This window comes from Erpetoichthys calabaricus, chromosome 2 (assembly GCF_900747795.2).
Source record: "Erpetoichthys calabaricus chromosome 2, fErpCal1.3, whole genome shotgun sequence".
Classification (NCBI taxonomy): Eukaryota; Metazoa; Chordata; class Cladistia; order Polypteriformes; family Polypteridae; genus Erpetoichthys; species Erpetoichthys calabaricus.
The window spans coordinates 107,199,633-107,224,002 of record NC_041395.2 but is presented as its reverse complement, the minus strand read 5'-3'; the positions used below and the strand labels follow the sequence as shown (position 1 = coordinate 107,224,002).

At 37.1% G+C, this 24,370-nt stretch overlaps 1 protein-coding gene across 1 annotated transcript in view; it reads left to right on the top strand.

Moving 5' to 3' along the window:
• The first annotated feature begins 1,550 nt into the window (after positions 1-1,550).
• nup160 (nucleoporin 160) overlaps positions 1,551-24,370 on the top strand; it is a 55,218-nt gene continuing 32,398 nt past the window's right edge. The window contains exons 1-8 of the mRNA XM_028794279.2: positions 1,551-1,696; positions 2,868-2,976; positions 11,369-11,579; positions 11,718-11,940; positions 15,544-15,622; positions 17,142-17,256; positions 17,345-17,503; positions 17,602-17,679. Of these exons, the coding sequence (XP_028650112.1) occupies positions 1,603-1,696; positions 2,868-2,976; positions 11,369-11,579; positions 11,718-11,940; positions 15,544-15,622; positions 17,142-17,256; positions 17,345-17,503; positions 17,602-17,679 (1,068 nt within the window). The 5' untranslated portion in view covers positions 1,551-1,602. The remainder of the gene's footprint in view (positions 1,697-2,867; positions 2,977-11,368; positions 11,580-11,717; positions 11,941-15,543; positions 15,623-17,141; positions 17,257-17,344; positions 17,504-17,601; positions 17,680-24,370) is intronic.

The window sequence follows — 24,370 nt, the reverse complement described above, 5'->3', positions numbered from 1 at the left end:
CGCAGACACATATACATATATATACATATACATATTTGTATATCTACATATATATATATATACATATACATATTTGTATATCTACATATATATACAGATATATACATATATATACATATTTGTATATCTACATATATATAAACATATATACATATATATACATATTTGTATATGTACATACATACACATCTATCTATCTATCTATCTATCTATCTATATATATATATATCTATATATATCTATATATATCTATATATATCTATATATATATATATATATATATATATATATATACACACATATATATATACACATACATATATATATATATACATATATATATATATATATATACATATATATATATATATATATATATATATACATATATACATATATATATACATATATACATATATATATATATATACATATATACATATATATATATATATATATATATATATATATATATATATATATATATATATATATATATATATATATATATATATATAGCTGATTACCCAGTGGATTCGCTGACTGAGTGCAAGAGAAAAAAATAAAATGTATGTATAAAATAAGTTTAATTGCCAAATTTATTTTTCCACAAATAAAGAGCACTTACAATAACATAGAAATCAATATAAACAACATTACCATCATTATCATTTGAGAATATGAAGTAATATATAAGAAGCACATTGCATATAAATATAAATTATTAAACAGTAAAATGTTCTTCTATAAAACAGTACTGTGGCTATTCGTTTGTCTGTCTTGGGAGTTCCTATGCTCCTTCTTGATCATTCAGGCCTGATGCTGAATGGCATCTCAATCCTGACTCTTTTCATGTGTAGCTCCTTGCTTGTGCAATGAGCATCCTGTCTCCATTCGAATTTCCGACTGCTTCAATGTGTTTAAAAACCATATGAAGACTCTCTTGTTTGATGAATTTCTATCTGTCAGTTAGGTTTTTGCAACCTAAGAATCATATCTCGCTTGTATTTTGTTTTGAGCTCTTCATATGAGATGATCAGTTTTGTAACCTTGTGCTGTAATTCTTACTCCCAAACAGTCACTCAGACTGATGTTTATTCAATTACAGTATGTCGACTTCATTTAAAGTCGTTTTGGAGAAAGGCATCTACTAAGCAAATATATGAAAATGTATAGAAGGTGTCAGACTTGATTGCAATAGCGACAGAACATGATGTTTTTTTATTTTTGACACTGCGTCCAATACACCTTTAAGACTGAAAAGTCTAGCAACGAGAGGTTGACAGATTACACTGAAATGGATGCCATTAAGTGTCGGGAATGTTGAACAGTAATCCACGGTTTACGCTCCTCCCCTATCAATTATATATATAAAATGTCAACGACAAGAGAAAGACATAGAGTGTTCGAGTTTGCTAACGCCCTTATCCACTCATATAAAGAAGTACAAGAATAGGGGGATACTGGGAGGCCTGCAGCACTCGCGATTACGTAGGCATTGACTGTGTTACTAGCGTGTTGCTCCTTTAAGAGTTCAAACGGCGGCCGCGCGGCAAAGTCTACGAGCCCCGCCCTTCACGCCCAGGCAGCACCGCGGCAAAAATGGCGACGGCGGTGTTGGAGAGCAGCTTCACTGAGATCAATGCGTTTCCAAGAGAAACGACTACGAGGTTTAGAGAAATAACGGTGAATACAGGTGAGTCGAGCTGGAAAATGATTCACCTCACTCACTGGTTTTTCTTCGTTAATTTTTAGACGGCCCGACCATGTGGCTTCTAACCAGCCGGTCGCTGTCGCTCTATAGATGTGGCTGCAGTCAGCTCGGCCCGATCCCGCCTAATATATTTCTGCAAGCAATTAAGTAGAAGGCAGGGCACATGATAACCCGCATGAGATGTAAAAGTAATGACTGTTTTGTGTTTGATTTGTTGTTTAGCCGTAAGGATCCGTTAACAACTAGAAACGGGTGCTTGTTTTGATGCACAAATGTCGCGCCACGCGGGAAGACTTCCAAGTAGGCGAGTCTTTAGTGGTACCTCCACTTGGAAAGACAGAGCCCCCCCCTCCCCTGCCTTTATTGGTAGGCTGATGTGTATACTTGTCTTTCGCGCGCAAACTGTTTAAGTAGACTGTTTCCAAAGGATTGCCTCTTGATTTTTCTCAAAATTACATAACATATAGGAACAATTGTGCGTTAGTAGACTGTACATCATAAGTGAAAGTGATTCAGGGGGTTATGTTGACATAACATTTTCATGACTAAGCAATACACAAGAAATTGAAAAGGCAAATAAAATGTTAGGTTATATAAAAAAGGGTTGATTTTAAGTCGAGGGATGTTCTGCTCAAATTATATAATACACTAGTAAGACCGCACGTGGAGTACAGTATGCAGTTCTGGTCACCACAGTACAAGAAAGACATAGCAGCACTTGGAGCTGTGCAGAGGAGCAACCAAGTGCATCCCGGGACTTAAGGACATGTCCTACTCTGACAGACTCCGAGAATGAAACCTGTTTAGTCTCGAGCAGAGGAGGCATTTCAATTCCTCAAAGGCATTGATAAAGTAGATCGAGCAACATTCGTTCAGCTTAAAGGGTGAATCACGTACTCGAGGACATCAGTGGAAATTAATGGGAAGTGCATTTAAAACTGAAGCCAGCAATCATTTATTTACATAGAGTTATGGTACTCTGGAACAACCTACTGAGCCATGTACTTGAAGCAGAAACCTTGACAAACCTTAAGAAGAATCTGAATGAGATACTGGAACAGCTTAGCAAAACAAACAGGCTTGGTGGACTGGATGTTCTCCACTCATTTGTCAAATTTCTTGTGTTCTAATGAAGTTGGTTTACTGTTTGTAGGAGTTAATGCAATTCCTGGTGGGATCAGATACCCAGACAGCGCAGGGGGCTTTCATTATGAAGAGAGTGGGAAACTTTTGCCTATCACCAGCAACTGGTTCATACACTGGTAAGTGCATTTTTTTTTTTGGTACTTGTGTATGAAACGGACGGGAGTTCCTACCCATTCTAGCGTTGGGCTCCGTGGGGGAGGAGCCGCTTAATTTTTGGAGTTTAAATTATTAGACTGACCTACCCCAACCACAAATACTAACCTTAAAGTTAGTGGGGTGGAACATAGTTGCCTATAGGTCCCTAATGCTGTATGGCCCCTTTGGGTGCCTAATGTTGAAAACAAAAATCCGATTTGCGTCAGGAAAATAGAAAGGGTACTAGCCGTCCGTTGTACACGAGTACATTTTTTTTTTCTTCATTCTTCAATAAAACGGGTCTCTAACTCCAGTCCTAGAGCATTACTGACTTCTGATTTTATTCTAACCCGTTTCTTAATTAGTGACCAGTTTTTGCTGCTAATTAACTTTTTCCTTCATTTTAATTGACTTTTTTTTTTTTTTTTTTTTGAGATTCAGTCCTCTGAATTGCATTTTTCCCCAGACCGTACTCAAACAGAAATGAAATATCAGGTGTGCCAACCAGCAAAGTTGTGGCCTCGAACGCCAAATAGTTTCTTAATTAGAAGTCAAGTCTTTTGTTGTTTATTAAACCTGTTATGTATTTCAGTGGCTGGTTGGTGCTCTTGTTCTGCCATAGAAGATGTTTCCAAAAATGTTAATTTTCTTTTTCTAAAAACAGTCAGTATGGTTTTTGGACCTGAGCAGGTGAACATTATAGAGAACTTCACCTTCCTTTATTATCAGGCATTGTATAGTGGACACAGGTTAGCTGGTCATGTGTTTTTGTCATTTTGTTTCTATTGTTTGAATGCTAACTAAGGAAAAAATAAGGGGTCAGAATCTTAAGTAGAAAGTCGATTAAAATTTAGGCAAAAGAGTTAATTTGCTTCAAAAAAACAATTACTAAGAAATTGGTTAGAATGAAAACCTGCAGCCACAGTAGCATTCCAGGGCTGTAGTTGGAGACTCCTGTTCTAGCTTTTCTCACTCACGTGTGGATTGCTATATTAGTCCAGTTTCCACCACTATAGTCTGTTGTATAATTCCTTGCATGATAGTCTTTCCCTTACATCTACATTATCTTTAGTTGTCCTCCTCTACTCTAACACCTCAATATCTATTATTCTTCTTATCACAATGATTACCTCTCTCCTCATGACGTGCCTTTTCTACTTTAACAAAAATTCCTGTATTTTCTTTTAGATTTCCCTAGTTTTAAACTGTACTTCTGATTCTCTCATTCCTGATTTTATGAAGCTTTGATTCTTCACACATCCATCTCAACATCCTCATTTCTGTAGATAGATACAGTGGACTCTTGACTTACGAACTCAATTCGTTCGCGAGGGCTGGTTGTAACTCAAGTTGGTTGTAAGTCAAGACTATTTTTCCATAAGAAATAATGGAAATACCCATAATGCGTTCTGAACCTCCCACTGCAACACTTACTTAACCTTTTCATAATAAAAAAAGGGTTGTATATTGTGCATAATTTACCAAAACACCAATAATTTTTTTAATGTACTAACCAAAAAGTTATAAAAAGTGCCTAGCCTGCCAGAAACAACAATTTCATACTGTACTCACCATTTAATTTGACATCTTTGGGCTGCAGGAAGGGAGGAGGATGGTAATGAAACTTAAGGCTTTTTAAAGGCTTTCTTTAACTTGCGCTCATGGCATTTGCAATCATTTCAATAGCTTCTTTTGCGTTAATTTTAATCTCCTCCTGCCTACAAGTTATTCTGACGAGAATTTTTCTCAGCATTTCCTTGCGATGATACAAGGAACTGTTTCTGAACTCTTCTGAGACCCCCCCACTCCCCACTCAATGGGAACGACATGCTGAAGTGCATCCAGAAGCGCGATTGCCGCGACTGTGGAAGCTTGCTTGTCCATTGCCAGGTAGGGATATCACATGCATATCACCCATCAATATCTTTTCTGTTTGCTTTGGCTGAGAGACTCAGCACAGCTTTAAGCCCGCTGTTGCCCCAGCAACAGATAAACAGTCTTCCATACGGAGTTTGGACTTTGGCATGTCTTCTAGTTGGGGGAGGTCCCAAGAGAGTTTACAAACCTGACATTTTATTGAATGAGTGCCGCATTAATAGGAATGTTTCTGTTTGTTTACAATCGCGCAAGCGGATACACGTGACCGCATTCAGGTCGTAACGCAAGATGTTGGTCGTAAATCAAAATAAAAATTTTGGTCGTAAATCAAGTTGTTCGCATGTCAAGCCGGTCGTATATCAAGGGTCGACTGTAGATAGATAGATAGCATTCAGTTTCCTTTTCTGAACCTGTAACTGTCCAGTTTTCTGATCTACACAACAATTCAGGTCTTAAAACCGTGTTGTACATTTTACCCTTCACTCTTGCACTGATTCTTTAGTCACCTAATACTTCCGATACCGTTCTCCAATTTTTCAAACCTGATTGCCTTTTATGGTTTAGTTCTAGATCTAATTCTCCATACACTGTTATGGCTGAACCAAGATACCTGAAAATGTTTCAATGTTTCAAACCTTTCTCTCTGGAGGGTAACTTCTCCAGTTTAGGTATTGTCTCATTTTTCCTACTAGTCTTCAAGTCCCCAGTCCTCTATAGCTTTACTGCTCCAGTTTCCTTTACACAATATTCTTAGTTCTGCCACATTGCACAATGTCGCCTGTAAGTGTCATGCGCCATGGGGCCTGACCTACTATTTCTCTAGCAATAATATTCATAACTATAGTAGAAAGATACTGACTTAATGATGATCGTTGATGTGACCCAAATACATTTGTTATTCCTACACTACTTTTCACTTGTGTTGGGACCTTCATACATATCCTTACATACTTCTCCAGTACTTCCCCCTCTCATACATCTCCACATTTCTTGCTGGGAAACTCCTATTAAATGCCTTTTCTAAATCTATAAATACCATGTACAGTACTTTCTGATGCTGTTTTTCCATAAGCTGCCTCAGGGTGAAAATCACAAGTATTCATTTTCCTGAGATAAATACAAACAGTTCTTTCCCTATTGTTGTCTCACTTCTCAGCATTTTATCCATTATCCTTCCCCTTATTTTCATTGTATGTGACATCGGCTTTATACCCTTATAATCTCTGTAATCCTGAATGTGTTCCTTCTCCTTATATATAGGCAAATTTACACTATTGTTTTAGTTTGGGAAAATGGTTCAAAGGTTTTAACAGAAAATAAGCAGGCAAGAATCAGAGAGGAAAGGTCCAATACTTCAATTGTTTACTTGTTCAAATATAATATCAGTTACATACAATATAATAGCAATATACATGCAGATATAGGAATTGTACTATTGACTTACAGTAATATATATAAAGATATATGATTTATACTATTGACTTACAGTAATACAGATATGTGAATTATACTATTGACTTACAGTAATACAGATATGTGAATTATACTATACTTACAGTAATATCAAAAGACCCAGAGCCATCATCCTAGACCAGTAGACTGAGGGAGCCCGCGTGTCAATCTCGTCAGAGGATCAACTTGTGAGCCTGGTCCAATACCGGGCGGTGTGCACGTTCCCCACGGTTGAGCTTCCGAAGAAACTGAGGGCGGAACCTTCCCTTATATACTAATTGAGTGTCCTTACCCAAAATGGCTTACGTGTAAGCAGTGTATACAGAAGTGATCAGTTTCAGCACACACCCTTCCACGGGACGCAGTATTGTTTTTCTTCTACTTGGCCCTCACTGAGATGGTGCCTAGTATCAGAAGACACACAATAACAAGCGTTGCTTACAATGAAGCCCCTCGAAGTGAAAAACAAGTACATAGCCTTGACTGTATTCCCATAACATTCTGAAACTCTTTATGAGAAGCAAGTTTTTGCACATTCTTTCGCTATCATCCCAAACATTCCAATCTTTGTAGCTGGTTTTGCACTGAAGCGACCAACCCCCCCTCTTACTCCTTTATTTCATCCCTTCTCCTGTTACAGAGAAAACCTTTTTTATTACAATCGGTCCCTCGCTCAGTGCAAAATCAGCAACCTTGTCTGTCGTGCTCTATTATTAATTCGTTTTAAAACACAAAACACATAGCAATTAAATATATTCATTAAAGCAATAATAATAATAAGCAGCACCAAAGGGTGTCCGTGTGCAACAACAGGTAAAACGTGATATCTACACAAGGTTATCATAGTGGTAACATTATATTGAAACCAATACCCATTACATATTGTATCATTACACCTAGTATTTTCAGGTTTAACCGTTAACCATAAGCTACTGCTAATGTTCCATATATCTTGCCATATTTGCATATTATTAGTCCTTAAAGCCATTTGCATGTTATTTTTCTGTATCTGTGCTTGTAATATGTTAAAAGTGCATACAGTCCAGTTCATGAAACTTGAGACATTTAGCCATCGAGTGTCATTGCTAGCCGTGATTATCCAATCTGAAGCGGGTTGCTCCCAGTTTACTGTTTCCTGATGAGAGACCATGGACTGAGGTAACCACCTAGCCATTTGGTCTGCCACTTTGTGAGTATGTCGTCCCACATTCTCAAGCTTGTTTGCAGTTATTTCATTATCTACGGTGTTTAAAGTTCCTAGGGTGGTGCCAACCCCTCCTAAGAAAGTGTCATACCATGCCCGTTTAGCACGCTTACACTGTGGCAACAGTGGAAACGTCACTTGCCATGTAACCTTAGTCCTTTTTGCTGTCATAGAAACAAGTTTACATGTGTCTATTATTGGTTCTACATGTGACTGTCTCGTTATGGGGGTTCTAGCCCACACGGCTATATTAAGCATTGGTATAGTCCTGGTAATAATATCGGTTGCATTAATCCAGCCAATGGGCCCAGTCTTATTAGAGGTGTATTCGCCTGATGTTGCATTGACCTCGCACTGTACCTTGGAGCCGTTCCAGGGCCCCATACACCAAGTTACTTTCGACGTCCAGGTAATATTTAAGTTTCAGAGCACTCAATCAGATACTTCTGTGGTTTTACCCCCGGCACCTTCAAGTTCGAGGAGTAGATGGTGCACCTGTCACCAGTCGTAATGTTGAGGACATTGCAAGACTGATTCTCCGGACACGTGGTGTTCTCCTGACGTCTGGGCTTAGTGGAATTGTTCCACCACCATCGGACCTGAGTCGTCTCCGTTGCCTCGCCTCCTAATATGGTGGCTCCTACTTCATTTAAAACACCCCCAATTCTGTAAAACAAGAACACAGCATGTTGTACCCACTCCTCTCCTCCTCCTGAAACAGAATTTATGATTACGATACTACCTATTTACATTGTGTTAATTCTAAAAAAAATAAAAAAATTTTAACTTACACTTTAGCTTTACCCTTAACAATTTCGTGCTGCATGTTCTAATTCTTCAACGGGATATAAAGTCCTTCCTTTATTTTTCCCTTTTCCTTTACCCTTGGCTTTCTTTCCTCCTTTCTAGTGTTTACTCTTGCGCCAGTTTTTCTCCTTATCTTAACATTACCATGTGCATCAGTAAAAAGTCTGCGACGCATCACGGGTTTAGCCTGTAAAGGCAGAGGATCAATTACCGACCCTGCATCGGGTCCGTCATCATCCTCATAATCATCATCCCAAATGTTACCGTCCCATTTTTCAGGATCCCACTCATGGACGTTAACTGCGGCTACAAACGCTTTGATCTTCGCAACATCCGGTCTGTGCTTCTTTTTCGCATTCACCTTGGCTATGCAAAAGGCTGCCTTTTCCGACATCCCCTCGGCTCTCTGTACCCGCGGCAATAATACAGCTACCTGGGATTCGGCCATTGAGGCCCGCCCTAACGCATCCGCCAAGTCCATTTGCATTTTCTTAATCTCCCTTTCTTTTTCGTCTATCAGACTATCCAGATTTTTAACCGCAGTTAGCAAAACCCACCCTCGCGTCTGCAAGCCCATTATGGGTTCCTTTGCAGACACCTGACATTTCTTAAGCGCGGCTAGCACATTCACTTGTGTTGGGGGATCCAAGCTCTGCCAATATTGTGCTAATCCCCCACCACATCTCAATTCTCTGGCGCAGTCTTCCCATACTGTTTCTTCCCAGCCTGGGAGAGGTAAAGGAGCTGCGCCAGGGTTTTAATCCTTTTTCTTAAACATCTCTGATTTCCTTTGCCTCACTTAATAGTTCAATATTTTACCAGATTCCCCAAAATCCTGCAACCGACTACGCCAAAATGTTTTAGTTTGGGAAAATGGTTCAAAGGTTTTAACAGAAAATAAGCAGGCAAGAATCAGAGAGGAAAGGTCCAATACTTCAATTGTTTACTTGTTCAAATATAATATCAGTTACATACAATATAATAGCAATATACATGCAGATATAGGAATTGTACTATTGACTTACAGTAATATATATAAAGATATATGATTTATACTATTGACTTACAGTAATACAGATATGTGAATTATACTATTGACTTACAGTAATACAGATATGTGAATTATACTATACTTACAGTAATATCAAAAGACCCAGAGCCATCATCCTAGACCAGTAGACTGAGGGAGCCCGCGTGTCAGTCTCGTCAGAGGATCAACTCGTGAGCCTGGTCCAATACCGGGCGGTGTGCACGTTCCCCACGGTTGAGCTTCCGAAGAAACTGAGGGCGGAACCTTCCCTTATATACTAATTGAGTGTCCTTACCCAAAATGGCTTACGTGTAAGCAGTGTATACAGAAGTGATCAGTTTCAGCACACACCCTTCCACGGGACGCAGTATTGTTTTTCTTCTACTTGGCCCTCACTGAGATGGTGCCTAGTATCAGAAGACACACAATAACAAGCGTTGCTTACAATGAAGCCCCTCGAAGTGAAAAACAAGTACATAGCCTTGACTGTATTCCCATAACATTCTGAAACTCTTTATGAGAAGCAAGTTTTTGCACATTCTTTCGCTATCATCCCAAACATTCCAATCTTTGTAGCTGGTTTTGCACTGAAGCGACCAACCCCCCCTCTTACTCCTTTATTTCATCCCTTCTCCTGTTACAGAGAAAACCTTTTTTATTACAACTATTTGTCCACTTACCTGGCATTTCCTCTTTACAGTAGATTTGACATTAACAACTCTTTACCTTACTCCCCTTCACTCTTCCATACTTCAGTTATCTCATCTAGTCCAGTTGCCTTCCCATTCTTGATTCTTTACAATGCCTTTTTGACTTCATTCGTGTTATCCCTGTTGTTATACCCTTATTTGATACATCATCTTTAAATATTACCCTTAATTTTTCCTAATTTAACAGTTTCAAAAAGCATGTTTTTTGTCTTTCCTTGATTTTATCCATATTATTAGCACAACTTCCCATTTACACTTTATCTGTTTGATTTGAGTAAGACGTTTTGTTGCTTTGTCTTGAGCCTTCATGATTCAAATCTTTTTTTCTCACTTTCTGGAGTTTAGTTACCAATGTACCTCATCCCAGTGCCTGGACCTTTGCTCTTGCCACTGCTCTCTTTGAATTTTTATTTATTTATCCTTGTCTTTTACCATTCCTGTTCTTTCCTGCCTCCTCTTTGTATCCCTTTTGGCCTGCATTGCTTCTTGTACTGTGCCATTCCACTACCATGTTCCCTTCTTTGCTGAGGAATTTAACCCTGTTAACTTTCCCAACACCACTTCTCTCATTTTATATAAAACTTTGCTCTTCACTTCCCACCATTCATTTACCAAATGACTTTGGCCGTATTTTCTCCATAACCTTTTCCTCAAACTGCTTTCTAAGTTCTACTTCTCTGAGTGGCCACCATTTCATTTTTGGTGTTACCTGCTTTGTACAGTAAAATTGAGAAGAAAAGGAAGATCAATCAGTTACCCCTAACTTACAATATGCTGCTACACTGTTGTCTATTTTATAACTTTTCTAATTCTCAAATTCCTTTAAATGAGGTTTCCTGCACACAAAAAGGTACTCACTATTGCCATATTGAACGCCATTACATACAGTAATCTACTATCCGTACCCCCTCCTTGTTTCTCTTCCCTATCCCCTGACTACCATGTATTCTCTCGACTAACTGTCTACTCCTTTCCATGTGTCCTTTTTAAATCTCCTCAACTGAAATGCCTAGATGGGTAGAAGAAAAGAATTAATTGAACATTCATACTCATGTTTTTTAATGTGGGAGAAAACAAAATGTTTACAGACACTGGGATAGTGTGCGAATTCTGTACAGTAGTCACTCTGTCACCATAATATCAGTTTCTGAACATAAATTACTTTAAATTCGGTACACTGGAAGACTGTTTTTTTTCTCATTATCCCTTGACATCCCATTAATGTTGTATTATATAATGATTTTGATCAGGTCTGAGATAATCTAATAGTACAAGTTAATGTCTCTTTGCAGGTCCACTTCTGGTGACACTCTACAGCTACTGGAACAGTCACTGGATATTAACCTCCTGAACAATGCTGTCAGCTTAAAATTTGTAAATTGCAGTCTACTCCCAGGAGGGGTGCATATCTATGAGACACACAGTCATGTCTTCATCCTGATTGTAACTAATCAGACCCTACATAGAATAGTGCTACCTCACCCTGCTCGCATGTACAGAAGTGTAAGTAGAAGATACCTGTTTAGATAGATGTTTAGTCTTTTCTGACATTTTACTAGCTTGAAAACTGGGAGTATTTTTGTTGAAGACTGTTATTATCTTCATGTAAAGTTTTAATTACCCATTTTACTATTTTTACAGGAGTTCATAACAGAGATGCAAATGCAGTCAGTTTTTACAGATATTGGAAAAGTGAATTTCAGAGATTCATCAACTAGCTATATTATCCCTTCAGTACCAGGGCATATGGCATCCTCTACTGCCTCTAGTGCCTGGATTACTAGTGATGGAGAAGCAGTCTTTGTCATTGCTTCAGCTTCTGGGGGTATTGTGCTAATTCGGCTGCCTCCACACAATGTCCAAGGTATGGTTCCTACATAGCATTTGCTTTGAGAAAGTATGTCTTTTGTGTTAATTGCCGATTGTAACAGTATACAGAATTAACAGATATGTCTTTAGTAAACAAAAGATACTGAGATAAACTGTACATTTTTACAGTTGCTTTAATCTATACTAATAAAAGGCAAAGCCCTCACTGACTGACTGACTGACTCACTCATCACTAATTCTCCAACTTCCCGTGTAGGTAGAAGGCTGAAATTTGGCAGGCTCATTCCTTACAGCTTACTTACAAAAGTTAGGCAGGTTTCATTTCGAAATTCTACACGTAATGGTCATAACTGGAACCTGTTTTTTGTCCATATACTCTAATGGAGGAGGCGGAGTCACGTATCGCGTCATCACGTATTACGCCTCCTACGTAATCACGTGACGTCAAAACAAGGAAGAGATTTACAGCACGAGTCAAACGCGGGAACGAAGGTAAATGACATTAATTGTTGAGTGTCTTTTAATACTGTGTAATTGTTGAGTGTCTTTTAATACTTTGTAAGCATACATATTAACAGATGTGCAATTAAACGTGTGCATTTACGGGGTGATTTCTCAGGCTTAAAGCTCGAAGTGATCACTCGAGTGAAGGCAGCTTCACAAAAAAAACAGATCCTTAACAAACTGTTATTGGTATATTTTACCTCAATTTTAAAAGGTTTTCTTTTCTTAATAAAAATTTAAAAGCAGAACTTCGCCGGTGCGAACCGCAGGGATTTGAGCAACTGACGCATACAGACATTTTCATGAGTGCAGGTACTTTGGAAAGAAAGCACCGTGTAAACCTAAAGTTTAAATTAAGTTCATAGACCTACAAAAGGTTGCCATTGATTTGAGGCAAGATTGCTTTTCTCCTGTACAAGTATACGTTGCATTCTCAAGAGTGTGCTTGCACAGCTTGGTCATATTACAACCGGAGTGCTGAACTGACAACGTGATATACAAACAGAACAATCGTAAAAACAGGATTAAATAAAAAGGCTGCTACCGTTGGCAAAGCAACGAAAAAGGAAGACCTTATATGACGTTCGTTTATAAAACAGCGGAGAGGCTGTGTGAAGTCAGTTTCACAAAAAAACAGATCCTTAACAAATTGTTATTAGTATATTTTCACTCAATTTAAAAAGGTTTTCTTCTTAATAAAAATTTAAAAGCAGTAGTACTTCGCCGCTGCAAAGCATGGGGATGTATATATATAGATAGATAGATAGATAGTTAGATAGAGATTATATATATATATATATATATATATATATATATATATATATATATATAGATATAGATAGATAGAGATTTATATAGATAGATAAATAGATAGATAGATAGATGTGCAATTAAACGTGTGCATTTACGGGGTGATTTCTCAGGCTTAAAGCTCGAAGTGATCACTCGAGTGAAGGCAGCTTCACAAAAAAAACAGATCCTTAACAAACTGTTATTGGTATATTTTACCTCAATTTTAAAAGGTTTTCTTTTCTTCTTAATAAAAATTTAAAAGCAGAACTTCGCCGGTGCAAACCGCGGGGATTTGAGCGACTGACGCATACAGACATATTCATGAGTGCAGGTACTTCGGAAAGAAAGCACCGTGTAAACCTAAAGTTTAAATTAAGTTCATAGACCTACAAAAGGTTGCCATTGATTTCAGGCAAGATTGCTTTTCTCCTGTACAAGTATACGTTGCATTCTCAAGAGTGTGCTTGCACAGCTTGGTCATATTACAACCGGAGTGCTGAACTGACAACTTGATATACAAACAGAACAATCGTAAAAACAGGATTAAATAAAAAGGCTGCTTCCGTTGGCAAAGCAACGAAAAAGGAAGACCTTATATGACGTTCGTTTATAAAACAGCGGAGAGGCTGTGTGAAGTCAGCTTCACAAAAAAACATCCTTAACAAATTGTTATTGGTACATTTTCACTCAATTTAAAAAGGTTTTCTTCTTAATAAAAATTTAAAAGCAGTACTTCGCCGCTGCAAAGCACGGGGATGTATATATATAGATAGATAGATAGAGATATATATGTATATATATATATATATAGATAGATAGATAGATAGAGATATATATATAGATATATGTGTGTGTGTATGTATGTATGTGTGTATATGTATGTGTATATATATGTTGATATATGTATATATATGTGGATGTGTATATGTATATATATATGTATATATGTAGATATGTATATATAAGTATATATGTTTATGTATATATATGTTTACATAACCTCTTTAACACACTACTTCTCCGCTGCGAAGCGCGGGTATTTTGCTAGTTATGTGATATAAGAGGTTATACCAATGAAATTTTACAGTACTTGAAACCCTTCATTACTATGGTAAAAATAGGAATCCAATTCCATGGCTTTTTATTAAAGTATTCCAATTATTGAGGTAAATAATATTATGCCTTTTTGTGTAGTACAATATAAAGTACATAAATATCAACAGTAACGTCTACCTATAAATACTGGAATATCCATCAAGTACTTCCCCTATACTTTATTTTAAACGAGCATTGGCATTCCTAAATATCAAATAAGATGCAAGGCTTGAATTTTAATGTGCTGCAGAGATGGGGATTCCCACAGTGTAAAAATAAATGGGGTTTATAATCTTGGGGGAGATTTTAGCATAGGGTTTATGTAATGGTTGGTATAGGCAAGCCAAATAGCTGCTTTGTTTGAATCTTATGTCAATGTTTCTTAATATAACTGTTGTTTTGTACTGGTGGTCCTCCTAACTGTGGGTGCATATGAGTTGGACAACAGAATGACCCTGATCTGTAAACACCAGTGAGAAAATGGGCAGATGTTCGGACTGATGAACACCTGTGTGTGTCGATTATAATCGGAGAATAAATGCAAAGCCAACATTCATTTATTGGGACTGTGTAGGACACTATTTAAAAGTGATTAATCTTGTTTATCTTTTCATTCTCCTATTACAAATGTATGATAAACGATCAATTATACCTCATTTGATAGGTAATGATATTTTCGTTGTCAAAGCATGCACAAATCTGTTTTAATTAATTCTGTAATGGGATAAAAGTGGCAGCAATGTGAGTTTTTTTTATTTATATATTTTTTTTTTTATAATATAACAAGTACAATTCATGCTCTTGTACAAACACAAAAGTATTTCCAGATGTGACCTCTGGTGTTTTTCTTTTTGACCTATGTTAATATGGCACTGTACAAACACCACAGTGAATCATTTTTATATGTAGCTTTTACTCAGTTTCTATTACGTTTTATTGTACCTACCAGAGTAATTTGTGTACTTGCAGTCATGCATGAATGCAGTAGCAAGTTTCTCAGTACAGCTGATACTGTAAAAAGGCTGGTACTGTTATGTTTTTGGAGCATTGGTACAGAATTAGCACCGAAATATCTATTTTTGTGACATCCTTATAAAAAAAGATTAACCTTTCCGACACATTCTGTTCCAGGTAGGTTAAGGTTTGAGTAATGGTTTGTATATTTCTTAGGACACTATATATTCTATGAGGGTTAAAACATAAGGTCATTTTACATAAGTGATATGTACATTTTTCACCCTTTCAGGGTCCGTTTCAATCATCGAGCTGAAGCAGAGCTCAGTGATGCAGAGGCTCCTTACTGGCTGGATGCCAACTGCAATTAGGTAAAAATACATATTTGTTTCTTGGCTACTGATGGTATTCCAACAAAGTGGTAGGGGAAAGACCGAGATTTTCAGAAGGCATGCTGTTACCAACAAACTTTCTGTAGTTAACTTTATTCATTGTATCACTAAGGTATTTCCTTCACAGACACATGTTGTAGTCTTTTGAGAAAGTAGAGTTGTAAGAAGAGGTAAACAATATGGCAAAAAGTCAGCATTTTTGGAGATATTTTAATGATTTGTTTTACTGTATTTCAAGATTTGCTTTTCTAAGGTTTACTTTCATATTACTGAATATAGTGAACAAAGCTGAATGAACAGCAGTGTGACATTTAGATAAAGCTAAATAAACTTTTGGAAAACCTTTTTCTTTTAATTAGTATTTAATAATTCTGAGCTAATTTCAGTCAGTTTTATACAGCATCTCATTCAAAAGCAATGTTGTAAATCCCTCCTAGTCAGAAATCTAATAAGGGAAGAGGTAATGGCAGGTAGTCACTTCATATATTTTCCAGAGTTTTATTTGAATCTTATCATTGGTATTGGCTAGGTGTCATGACCTTACAGATTCATCCATTAAGAACTGTCTAACACTTTTTCAGGTTATACTATCTGGTAAGAGTAAGTAAAGACAACAGGCCAAATCGAGGTTGGAGAAGAGATAGTGAAAGGCATTACAGAGATTTTTTTTTCTTGATAACTGAAATCACATAGCATGTGCTAATAACAAGTGGATTGTTGAAAAAAGCAATCTAGCCTTAAGGGTTGCACGATGGTCCATACTCGTTGGCCAGTAGCAGATGTGGATAAGCTGTTGTGCATATATACTAACATGCAACTCTAACATCACCACTTAATAAAAATGTGAATTTCACTCAACAAACTCATCATCATTTCTATATAAAGTGAACAGTATTAATAAGAGAGCCACTTTTTCAGTAATCTCTTAAGGAAAAGTTTAGGAAAACAACTGTAGAGATGGCCTGCTATGTCAGTAGCATTGAAATTGTGTTTAACCAAAATATAAACGCAACACTGTCTCCAATTAAGTGATAAAATTTTAATCAGAAAAGTGAAAAATGACACTACGCCCCAGAGTTCGACACTAGCTGTCTATCTGCTTTAGACTGAATGAAGGTACTTCTGTAAACTTGGAAAAAGCTCATTGTAACATAATTATACCAGTGACAATAGAACATTATTTTGCCAACCTCTGATATAAGTAAAGTATTAAACTGATCTTCCTCCATTTTTTGAACCTGCATAGTTTCAGTTTTAGCAGCTCATGAGAATTACACTCTTCTCTGCTATTCAAACCTGACGTACATTTATCAGATCAAATCAATTCCGTGTACTGTATCATATAATTCTAACGTTTTTAATGGAGTCTGCTTAAGTTATTTAACATTATTTAACATTTTTTTTTGTTGTGCTTTACCTCCACATTTTATTTGGCTTACAATCCAGTTTGCAGTTATTTTTATCAGTGAGCATTGTTTTTTCCTCTTCCTCCTTGCAGAGGTGATCAAGGCCATTTGGACACACCACTTAGTCTTGCTGTGCGACAGCTGGAGAGTGACACATTTATATTTTCTTTGTGCCAGGACCATAAATTGCGGATGTGGTCCTACAAAGTATGTGTTTCTGTCTTCGTTGAATTGTATGTTGTGAGTTGTGGGCGAGCATAAGCTTGATGACATTTTAAATGTTGTATTTTTTCAGGATCAGATATGCTTATTAGTTGCTGATATGTTGGAGTACATGCCAGTGAGCCACGATATCCGTCATACTGCTGGGCAAGGACACAAACTGCGTCTCTCCTTCTCAGCTTCAATGGGTCTCTGTCTTGGGGTTTACCTAAGCTTTCCTAAAAGAGGACAGGTATCTTAATTAAAAGCTTTGTTCAACTTCTAGGGCAGACCTCAATAAAAGGATTTTTTTTCTGCATTTCAGTCAAACTCTTTTCTTGTCTCTTCCAGTTCTGCATTTTTCAGCTTGGGACTACTGATGCTAACAGATACAGTTTGGATCACATTTCTTCACTTTACTCATCCCAGGTAAGTCAGTGTTTAAAATTGAAAAGGTGTTTTATTTTATTTTTTTTTTTTATAAAAGTTGGTGTTTTTAATTTTTCAACTAAAAGATTCTGTGTTAGTTTTGTGTCCTGTAGGTGTATGGTTTGGAATTCCAAAATTTTAGATCCAAGTTACTTTTTATTTTCATTTTAAGTTGCATCTCTTCCTAAAGTGTTTTCTTTTTCCTAAAATTACTAGTGCCCATAGTTTCTAGTTGTGTAATATGTTGGACTTGTGCATCCGCTAGCTCCAAATAAAATGAGTCTATATCTTTACTTGATGGAAGCAAGTTGTTCTGAGTTAGTCTAGACTCTCTTTTACAAAGTTATTTACTTTATCAAGCAATAATGAAGTGTATATGACCCCAACCTGCAAAACTGCTAAAAATATACTTCTGTTCTGGACCATGGTTTTCTGATCAAGATTTGTAAGATTGCTCATTTTACACTAATTGGTATTAAAGAGAAACTGTTGACAAATCATTACCAAGTATTTTATATAATACCTCTTTATAGTAGTTAGATTCACAGATATATAATGTATGTTTTTGTTTTTTTTTGGGGTACTTTATATAAATATAGTGTGTTTTTGTATTCAATGTTGTGTATAACTGGCTAGCTACTGTGTTGATTTTATTTTAAATGTTAGCAAAGTCCATACATGGTACAGCATCTGTATTACCATCTTATTGAATGACAGCAAGCTAAGGAAATAACCATTTTTTGGAAGTGTTCTGGAGGATGATAGAAAAAAGCCACCAACTTTTCAAGGACTGGCTTGCTCTATTCCTTGCATTGTCTGTAGCTCTATGCAACAAAATATTATATGGTAGAATATGGTACTTGCTGACAACTTGCCCAAAACATCAATGTTATCACAGCTGTTTAGTAGTGCTGGGCGGTATACCGGTTCATACCGAAAACCGTTTATTTTTTTTTATGATATGGATTTTTCTTATACCGCAACACTGGTTTAAATTGCCTAAACGACGTTCGGAATGTGGCGCAGCGGGAAACTGTTCAAGTGGGGACCTTTTTCACTACTACACCGCTAAACACAGATTTGTTGCAGTAGGGCTCTTTTTCACTGCTACACCACCAAATAGTGGGCGGTAGCATAGGAATGCTGCGTGGTGAAAATGGACAAAGAGCCTGGAGATACTTTAGTTTTAAAAGGTCAGATGTGTAAATACTGTTTCTATACTACTGGATAATAAAGCCAAGTTGTACTTGTTTTAAATACAGTGTAATGTACCTGGGTACTGTGTAATAGTGTGACGACATGTTTTCAAACCCCGTCATAAGTTATATAGCACATTAAATGCTTTGTGTTTAGTGATTCTTAAACTGACTTCTTCTTGCACTAAGAGGAGGCGCCAGCAGCGATCGCTGCACAGAATACATTCACTTTATGATCTTCCTTCTCTCTGAACATTTAGAATGCTAAAATAAATACTTAATATAATTTTCATGGTGAAATGCATTAAATCATGCATTAATCATATGGGGGCACGGCGGCGTGCCTGCCTTGTATTTGCATATTTTTCTGGTGGGTTTACTCGGCGCTTCAGTTTCCTTTCAAAGTCATGTAGGATGTGGGGTTTTGTTGTGCTATATTGACCCTGATAGTGTATGTTTTGCTTGTATTCATCCTTCGATGTGCTAGCGACTCGTTCAGAGATGGGCGCAACTCTAAATGGATGGCATAATTAAACATGTATAACGAAGATATTATTAGTTCTGAACACTCCGTGGGCTAAGTTTGTAACTAGTTTTAATTTCACAAAGACGTTTATCGTGTAGTGATTGGTTATGTGGAGAAAGAAAAAGGACGGATAGGAACTGGGGTTTTAGTACGTCGGATAGAGACAGCACGCGTGCAATAAAGAAAGCCCGCTCAGAAGAACATGCATTGAATTCTGTGTTCGTGTCTCCGACCACCAGATCACAAACCCAACATTTACACAATATTTAAGTTAAACCTGTGCGATACCCATTCATACATCCAGTTTTTTGGAGCCTCGTCACACCTGCCATAAAGGTCTCTACACTGAACGTACACCTGGGGACCCCTTACTGCCAGGGAGCAGCACTACCGCCTCACTGCCGTGCTTGTTTAATACCTGCTTTAATGCATTTTATCATGAAAATGATATGAAGTATTTATCTTAGCATTCTAAATTTTTAGAGAGCAGGAATACTATGAAATGAATGGATTCTGTGCGGTGATTGCTGCCTCCTCTTAGTGCATAGGAAGTCAGTTTAAGAAGCATAGTGATTAACAACTGGGTCGGGGAACACAACACAAAGCATTTAATGTGCTGCATTAACTTATGACGGGGTTTGAGAAAATCAAGTAAATTAAACATTGATTTTAGGATGAAGTTTAGTTTATGACATTCTACTTTAATTATGAAGTAAACTATGAAAATAAAGTGGAAATGTTGACTTTAATCTTGACATAAGCGTCAAAATTAAAGTGGAAATGTCAAGAATAAAGTCAGCATGTCGACTTTATTCTTGACATATACCGGTAGTTTGTTTTTTTTCTTCCCTCTTTACTGTATTTTTTTTTTTTCTTCACCGTGGCCCTAATGCACTTCCGTAGGGCTATACCACAAATAGCATTATACAGTAAATGCAAGTTGCAGTTATTTTATTTATGTATGTAGCTTAGCTTGAAGCAAGGTCCATATTAATGCAGTTTGCCTAAATGATGGTACAGTTGGTAAGGATGTCATTACAAAGTTGTACTTGTTTTATTTTATTTTATTTTAATTTGGTGAATACTGTTTAATGCACCTGGGCTTGAAGTCTTGAAGTAATAGTGCAGCTATCAGTAATAATACTATTATTTATTTTATTGTTATTATTTATTAGTTTAAATATTATGCAGTTTATTGATGGTAAAGTTGTTGAAAAAGTCACTTTAACGTGTCAGTGGACAGAGATAGTTAACATTAACAAAGTGTAGTTGGTTCACAAAAAATATTTACTATTTATTACTTTTCTAAGACATGTTCAGTGCAATACAAGTTTTGACAAGCACCTCTGGATATTTTACTAAGTCTAAATGCCTCTTTGGATGGTTGAAAATATTTTTTCAAAATCATAGTTTAAGTTTTTGCAAAATTTGTTCAATATAAAAGGTTCTATATTTTGACTGCAACTGTCATGCAATGTGATTCCTTCTCTTCATTAGTGTCACCCCCTTGAAAACTATCACATTATGGGGCCATGCAAACCTGTATTAATACTTGTGTGCACATTAAAATGTTTTTTTGTACAATGTACAATTCTCATAACAGTGGAATAGGTTATTCTTAGCCAGTCTACTGCAGTAATTGCAGTGGAAAATGTGGTTAACATTCACTCAAGAATGGGGAAAAAAATACCGTCCAATACCGTGAAACCGGGATAATTTAGAAAAATACCGTGATATAGAATTTTGGTCATATCGCCCACCCCTACTGTTTAGTCTTCAGGATACGCAGGAAAGGGTATTACAAACAATATGTTACGGGGTAATTTTTAACCTGTGCAGTTGGTCAGCAAGATGTGTCACTCATTTGCTTATTCATGTAGTTATGGTAAATGTGTAAATTGTGCACCCATATTTGTAGAAGATCTTCAAAGTGGACAGTGTCTGGAATCTTTTTATTTTATAATAAAAAGCTAGGTTTTCTGTATTCTGTAACAAATTAAAGAAATTTAGTTATTTTAAATTACAAAACAGACAAGAGTTGGTAACAACCACTATGCAATGAGTTCTTCATTTATTTTGCTATTACACAAAGCAATCTGTAGAAATATACACCAAAACATTTAAACTAATCTGAAAAAAGAGATTGATGCCTGTTAGGGATCTGCACCAGCAATTGGACGTTTGCCTGTTTAAATCCCATAAATGTCAGAGGTGACTCTACTCCGTTGGGCCCTTAAGCAAAGCCCTTATCCTGCAGTTGCTTCGTCCTGGGTATGACGTTAATCTGCATCCAGCCCTGCAAGCAGGTCCTCCAACTTGCAGGGAGAACTTGGGAGTTGATGGCAGGATTAGTATTCCAGCCACCGTAAACACCTCACATTGTTCCAGTGTGGTGCTGAGGTGTCACCCGCTGCACTCTGGTCTCAATCCAGTTGTTTTGTTGTGTGGTGGGTACGGCAATGCTCTTTTAGCGCATGCTCCCAAGCTCCCCTCTATACATATTTAGAACAGCAGGAATGTTGAATTTTTTGTGGTTTAATCATGAAGCTGGAGAAAGATTAAAGGCTTACTTTAATCACCCTTAATTGACTTAGATTGGAGATTTTAAAAAATGCAGCCAATAATACTAAATACATTCCAAGTGACTCACAATTTATTGTAGATTCATTTTAGTTATTTAGGTTGAAAGATCATATTTAATGTAGTGCAATAAAATGAGTTGTGAGGTCTCTTTGATGCTGAATGACTATATTGGTTAAAACCTACTGCAGATTGGGAAATGTTGGTAATGTGAAAGGGATTTGAGTAAACGTTTAGGTTTCTATACATCCAGTTAGCAGACACATGATTATGTGTCAGGTGTCTCTGGCGGGAATCTTGGTAAACCACATTTATTTTACTAATCTTAATTGCCTTCTTATACTTTGCAACACAGCAAAGAGCAAACTCCACTGGACTGTACTTTTGTAAACGTTATTGGCATATTAGTATAAGCACTCACAATTTTATTTATCATACCTAAACCAGGTTTGCTTCTTCAATTGTGCTCTTGGTTGCAATCATAAACCACATTATTTGTACCCAAAGAGATCCAGGCAGCATCAGACACACCCTGCCTGTAGGGTGATAAAGTGCCTTGGTAGCGCTGAAAAAAAATGACAAATGTTGCTGGTTTGATACAATAGTATCTCAAGGAATTAGTCATATGAAAAAGTTTGGGAACTCCTCTTAATCTTTGGATTTTTGTTTATCATATGCTGAGCTTTCAAAGTAGCAACTTCCTTTTAATATACGACATGCCTTATGGAAACAGTAGTATTTCAGCAGTGACATTAAGTTTATTGGATTAACAGAAAATATGCACTATGCATCATAACAAAATTAGATAGGTGCATAAATTTGGGCACCCCAACAGAGATATTACATCAATACTTAGTTGAACCTTCTTTTGCAAATATAACAGCCTCTAGACGCCTCTTTGAGTGTCTGGATTCTGGATGGAGGTATTTTTGACCATTCTTCCATACATAATCTCTCCAGTTCAGTTAAATTTGATGGCTGCCGAGCATGGACACCCTGCTTCAAATCATCCCATAGATTTTCGATGATATTCAAGTTGGGGGACCGTGACGGCCATTCCAGAACATTGTACTTTTCCCTCTGCATGAATGCCTTTGTAGATTTCAAACTGTGTTTTGGGTCATTGTCTTGTTGGAATATCCAACACCTGCGTAACTTCAACTTTGTGACTGATGCTTGAACATTATCCTGAAGAATTTGTTGATATTGGGTTGAATTCATCCGACCCTCGACTTTAACAAGGGCCCCAGTTCCTGAACTAGCCCCACAGCATGATGGAACCTCCACCAAATTTGACAGTAGGTAGCAGGTGTTTTTCTTGGAATGCGGTGTTCTTCTTCCACCATGTAAAGTGCTTTTTATTATGACCAAATAACTCAATTTTTGTCTCATCAGTCCAAAGCGCTTTGTTCCAAAATGAATCTGGCTTGTCTTAATGAGCATTTGCATACAACACGCGACTCTGTGGCATGAGTGCAGAAAGGGCTTCTTTCTCATCACCCTGCCATACAGATGTTCTTTGTGCAAATTGCGCTGAATTGAAGAGCAATGTACAGATACACCATCTGCAGCAAGATGTTCTTGCAGGTCTTATGATCTGTGGGTTGTCTGTAACCATTCTCACAATCATGTGCATATGCCACTCCTGTATTTTTCTTGGACTGCCAGACCTGGGTTTGAACAGCAACTGTGCCTGTGGCCTTCCATATCCTGATTCCATTCCTTACAGTTGAAACTGACAGTTTAAACCTCTGAGAGAGCTTTTTGTAGCCTTCCCCTAAACCATGATACTGAACAATCTTTGTTTTCAGATCTTTTGAGAGTTGCTTTGAGGATCCCATGCTGTCACTCTTCAGAGGATAGTCAAAGGGAAGCACAACTTGCAATTAACCACCTTAAATACAGTACCTTTCCTCTTGATTGGACACACCTGTCTATGAAGTTCAAGGCTTATGTTCAAGTTCAAGCACTTTATTGTCATTGTGTAACACAACGAAATTACTTATTGTGTCAGCCCCGAGGTGCATTTAAAGAAAAGTCAAATAATTCCAAATATGTCATATACAGTGTTAAGTGATCAAGTAACCAGAGCAAATTATTATTATTGTTCAAAGTACAGCAGCATAAATTATTGCACCTGTTAATGCATAGTACATTACATATTCTACAGTATATTGTATTACATTAGTATATTGCACATTACCATTATAGCTTATTGCACATGTTCAATTAAAAATGGTCTCAGACAGAGGAGATTCAGAGTTCAGAAAGTTTATGGCAGATGGGGGGGAAAAAGCTATTTTTTTAGTTTGTTTGTGCGTACACGGATTGACCTAAAGCGTCTGCCTGACGGGAGGAGCTCAAACAAAGAATTTCCAGGGTGAGTTTT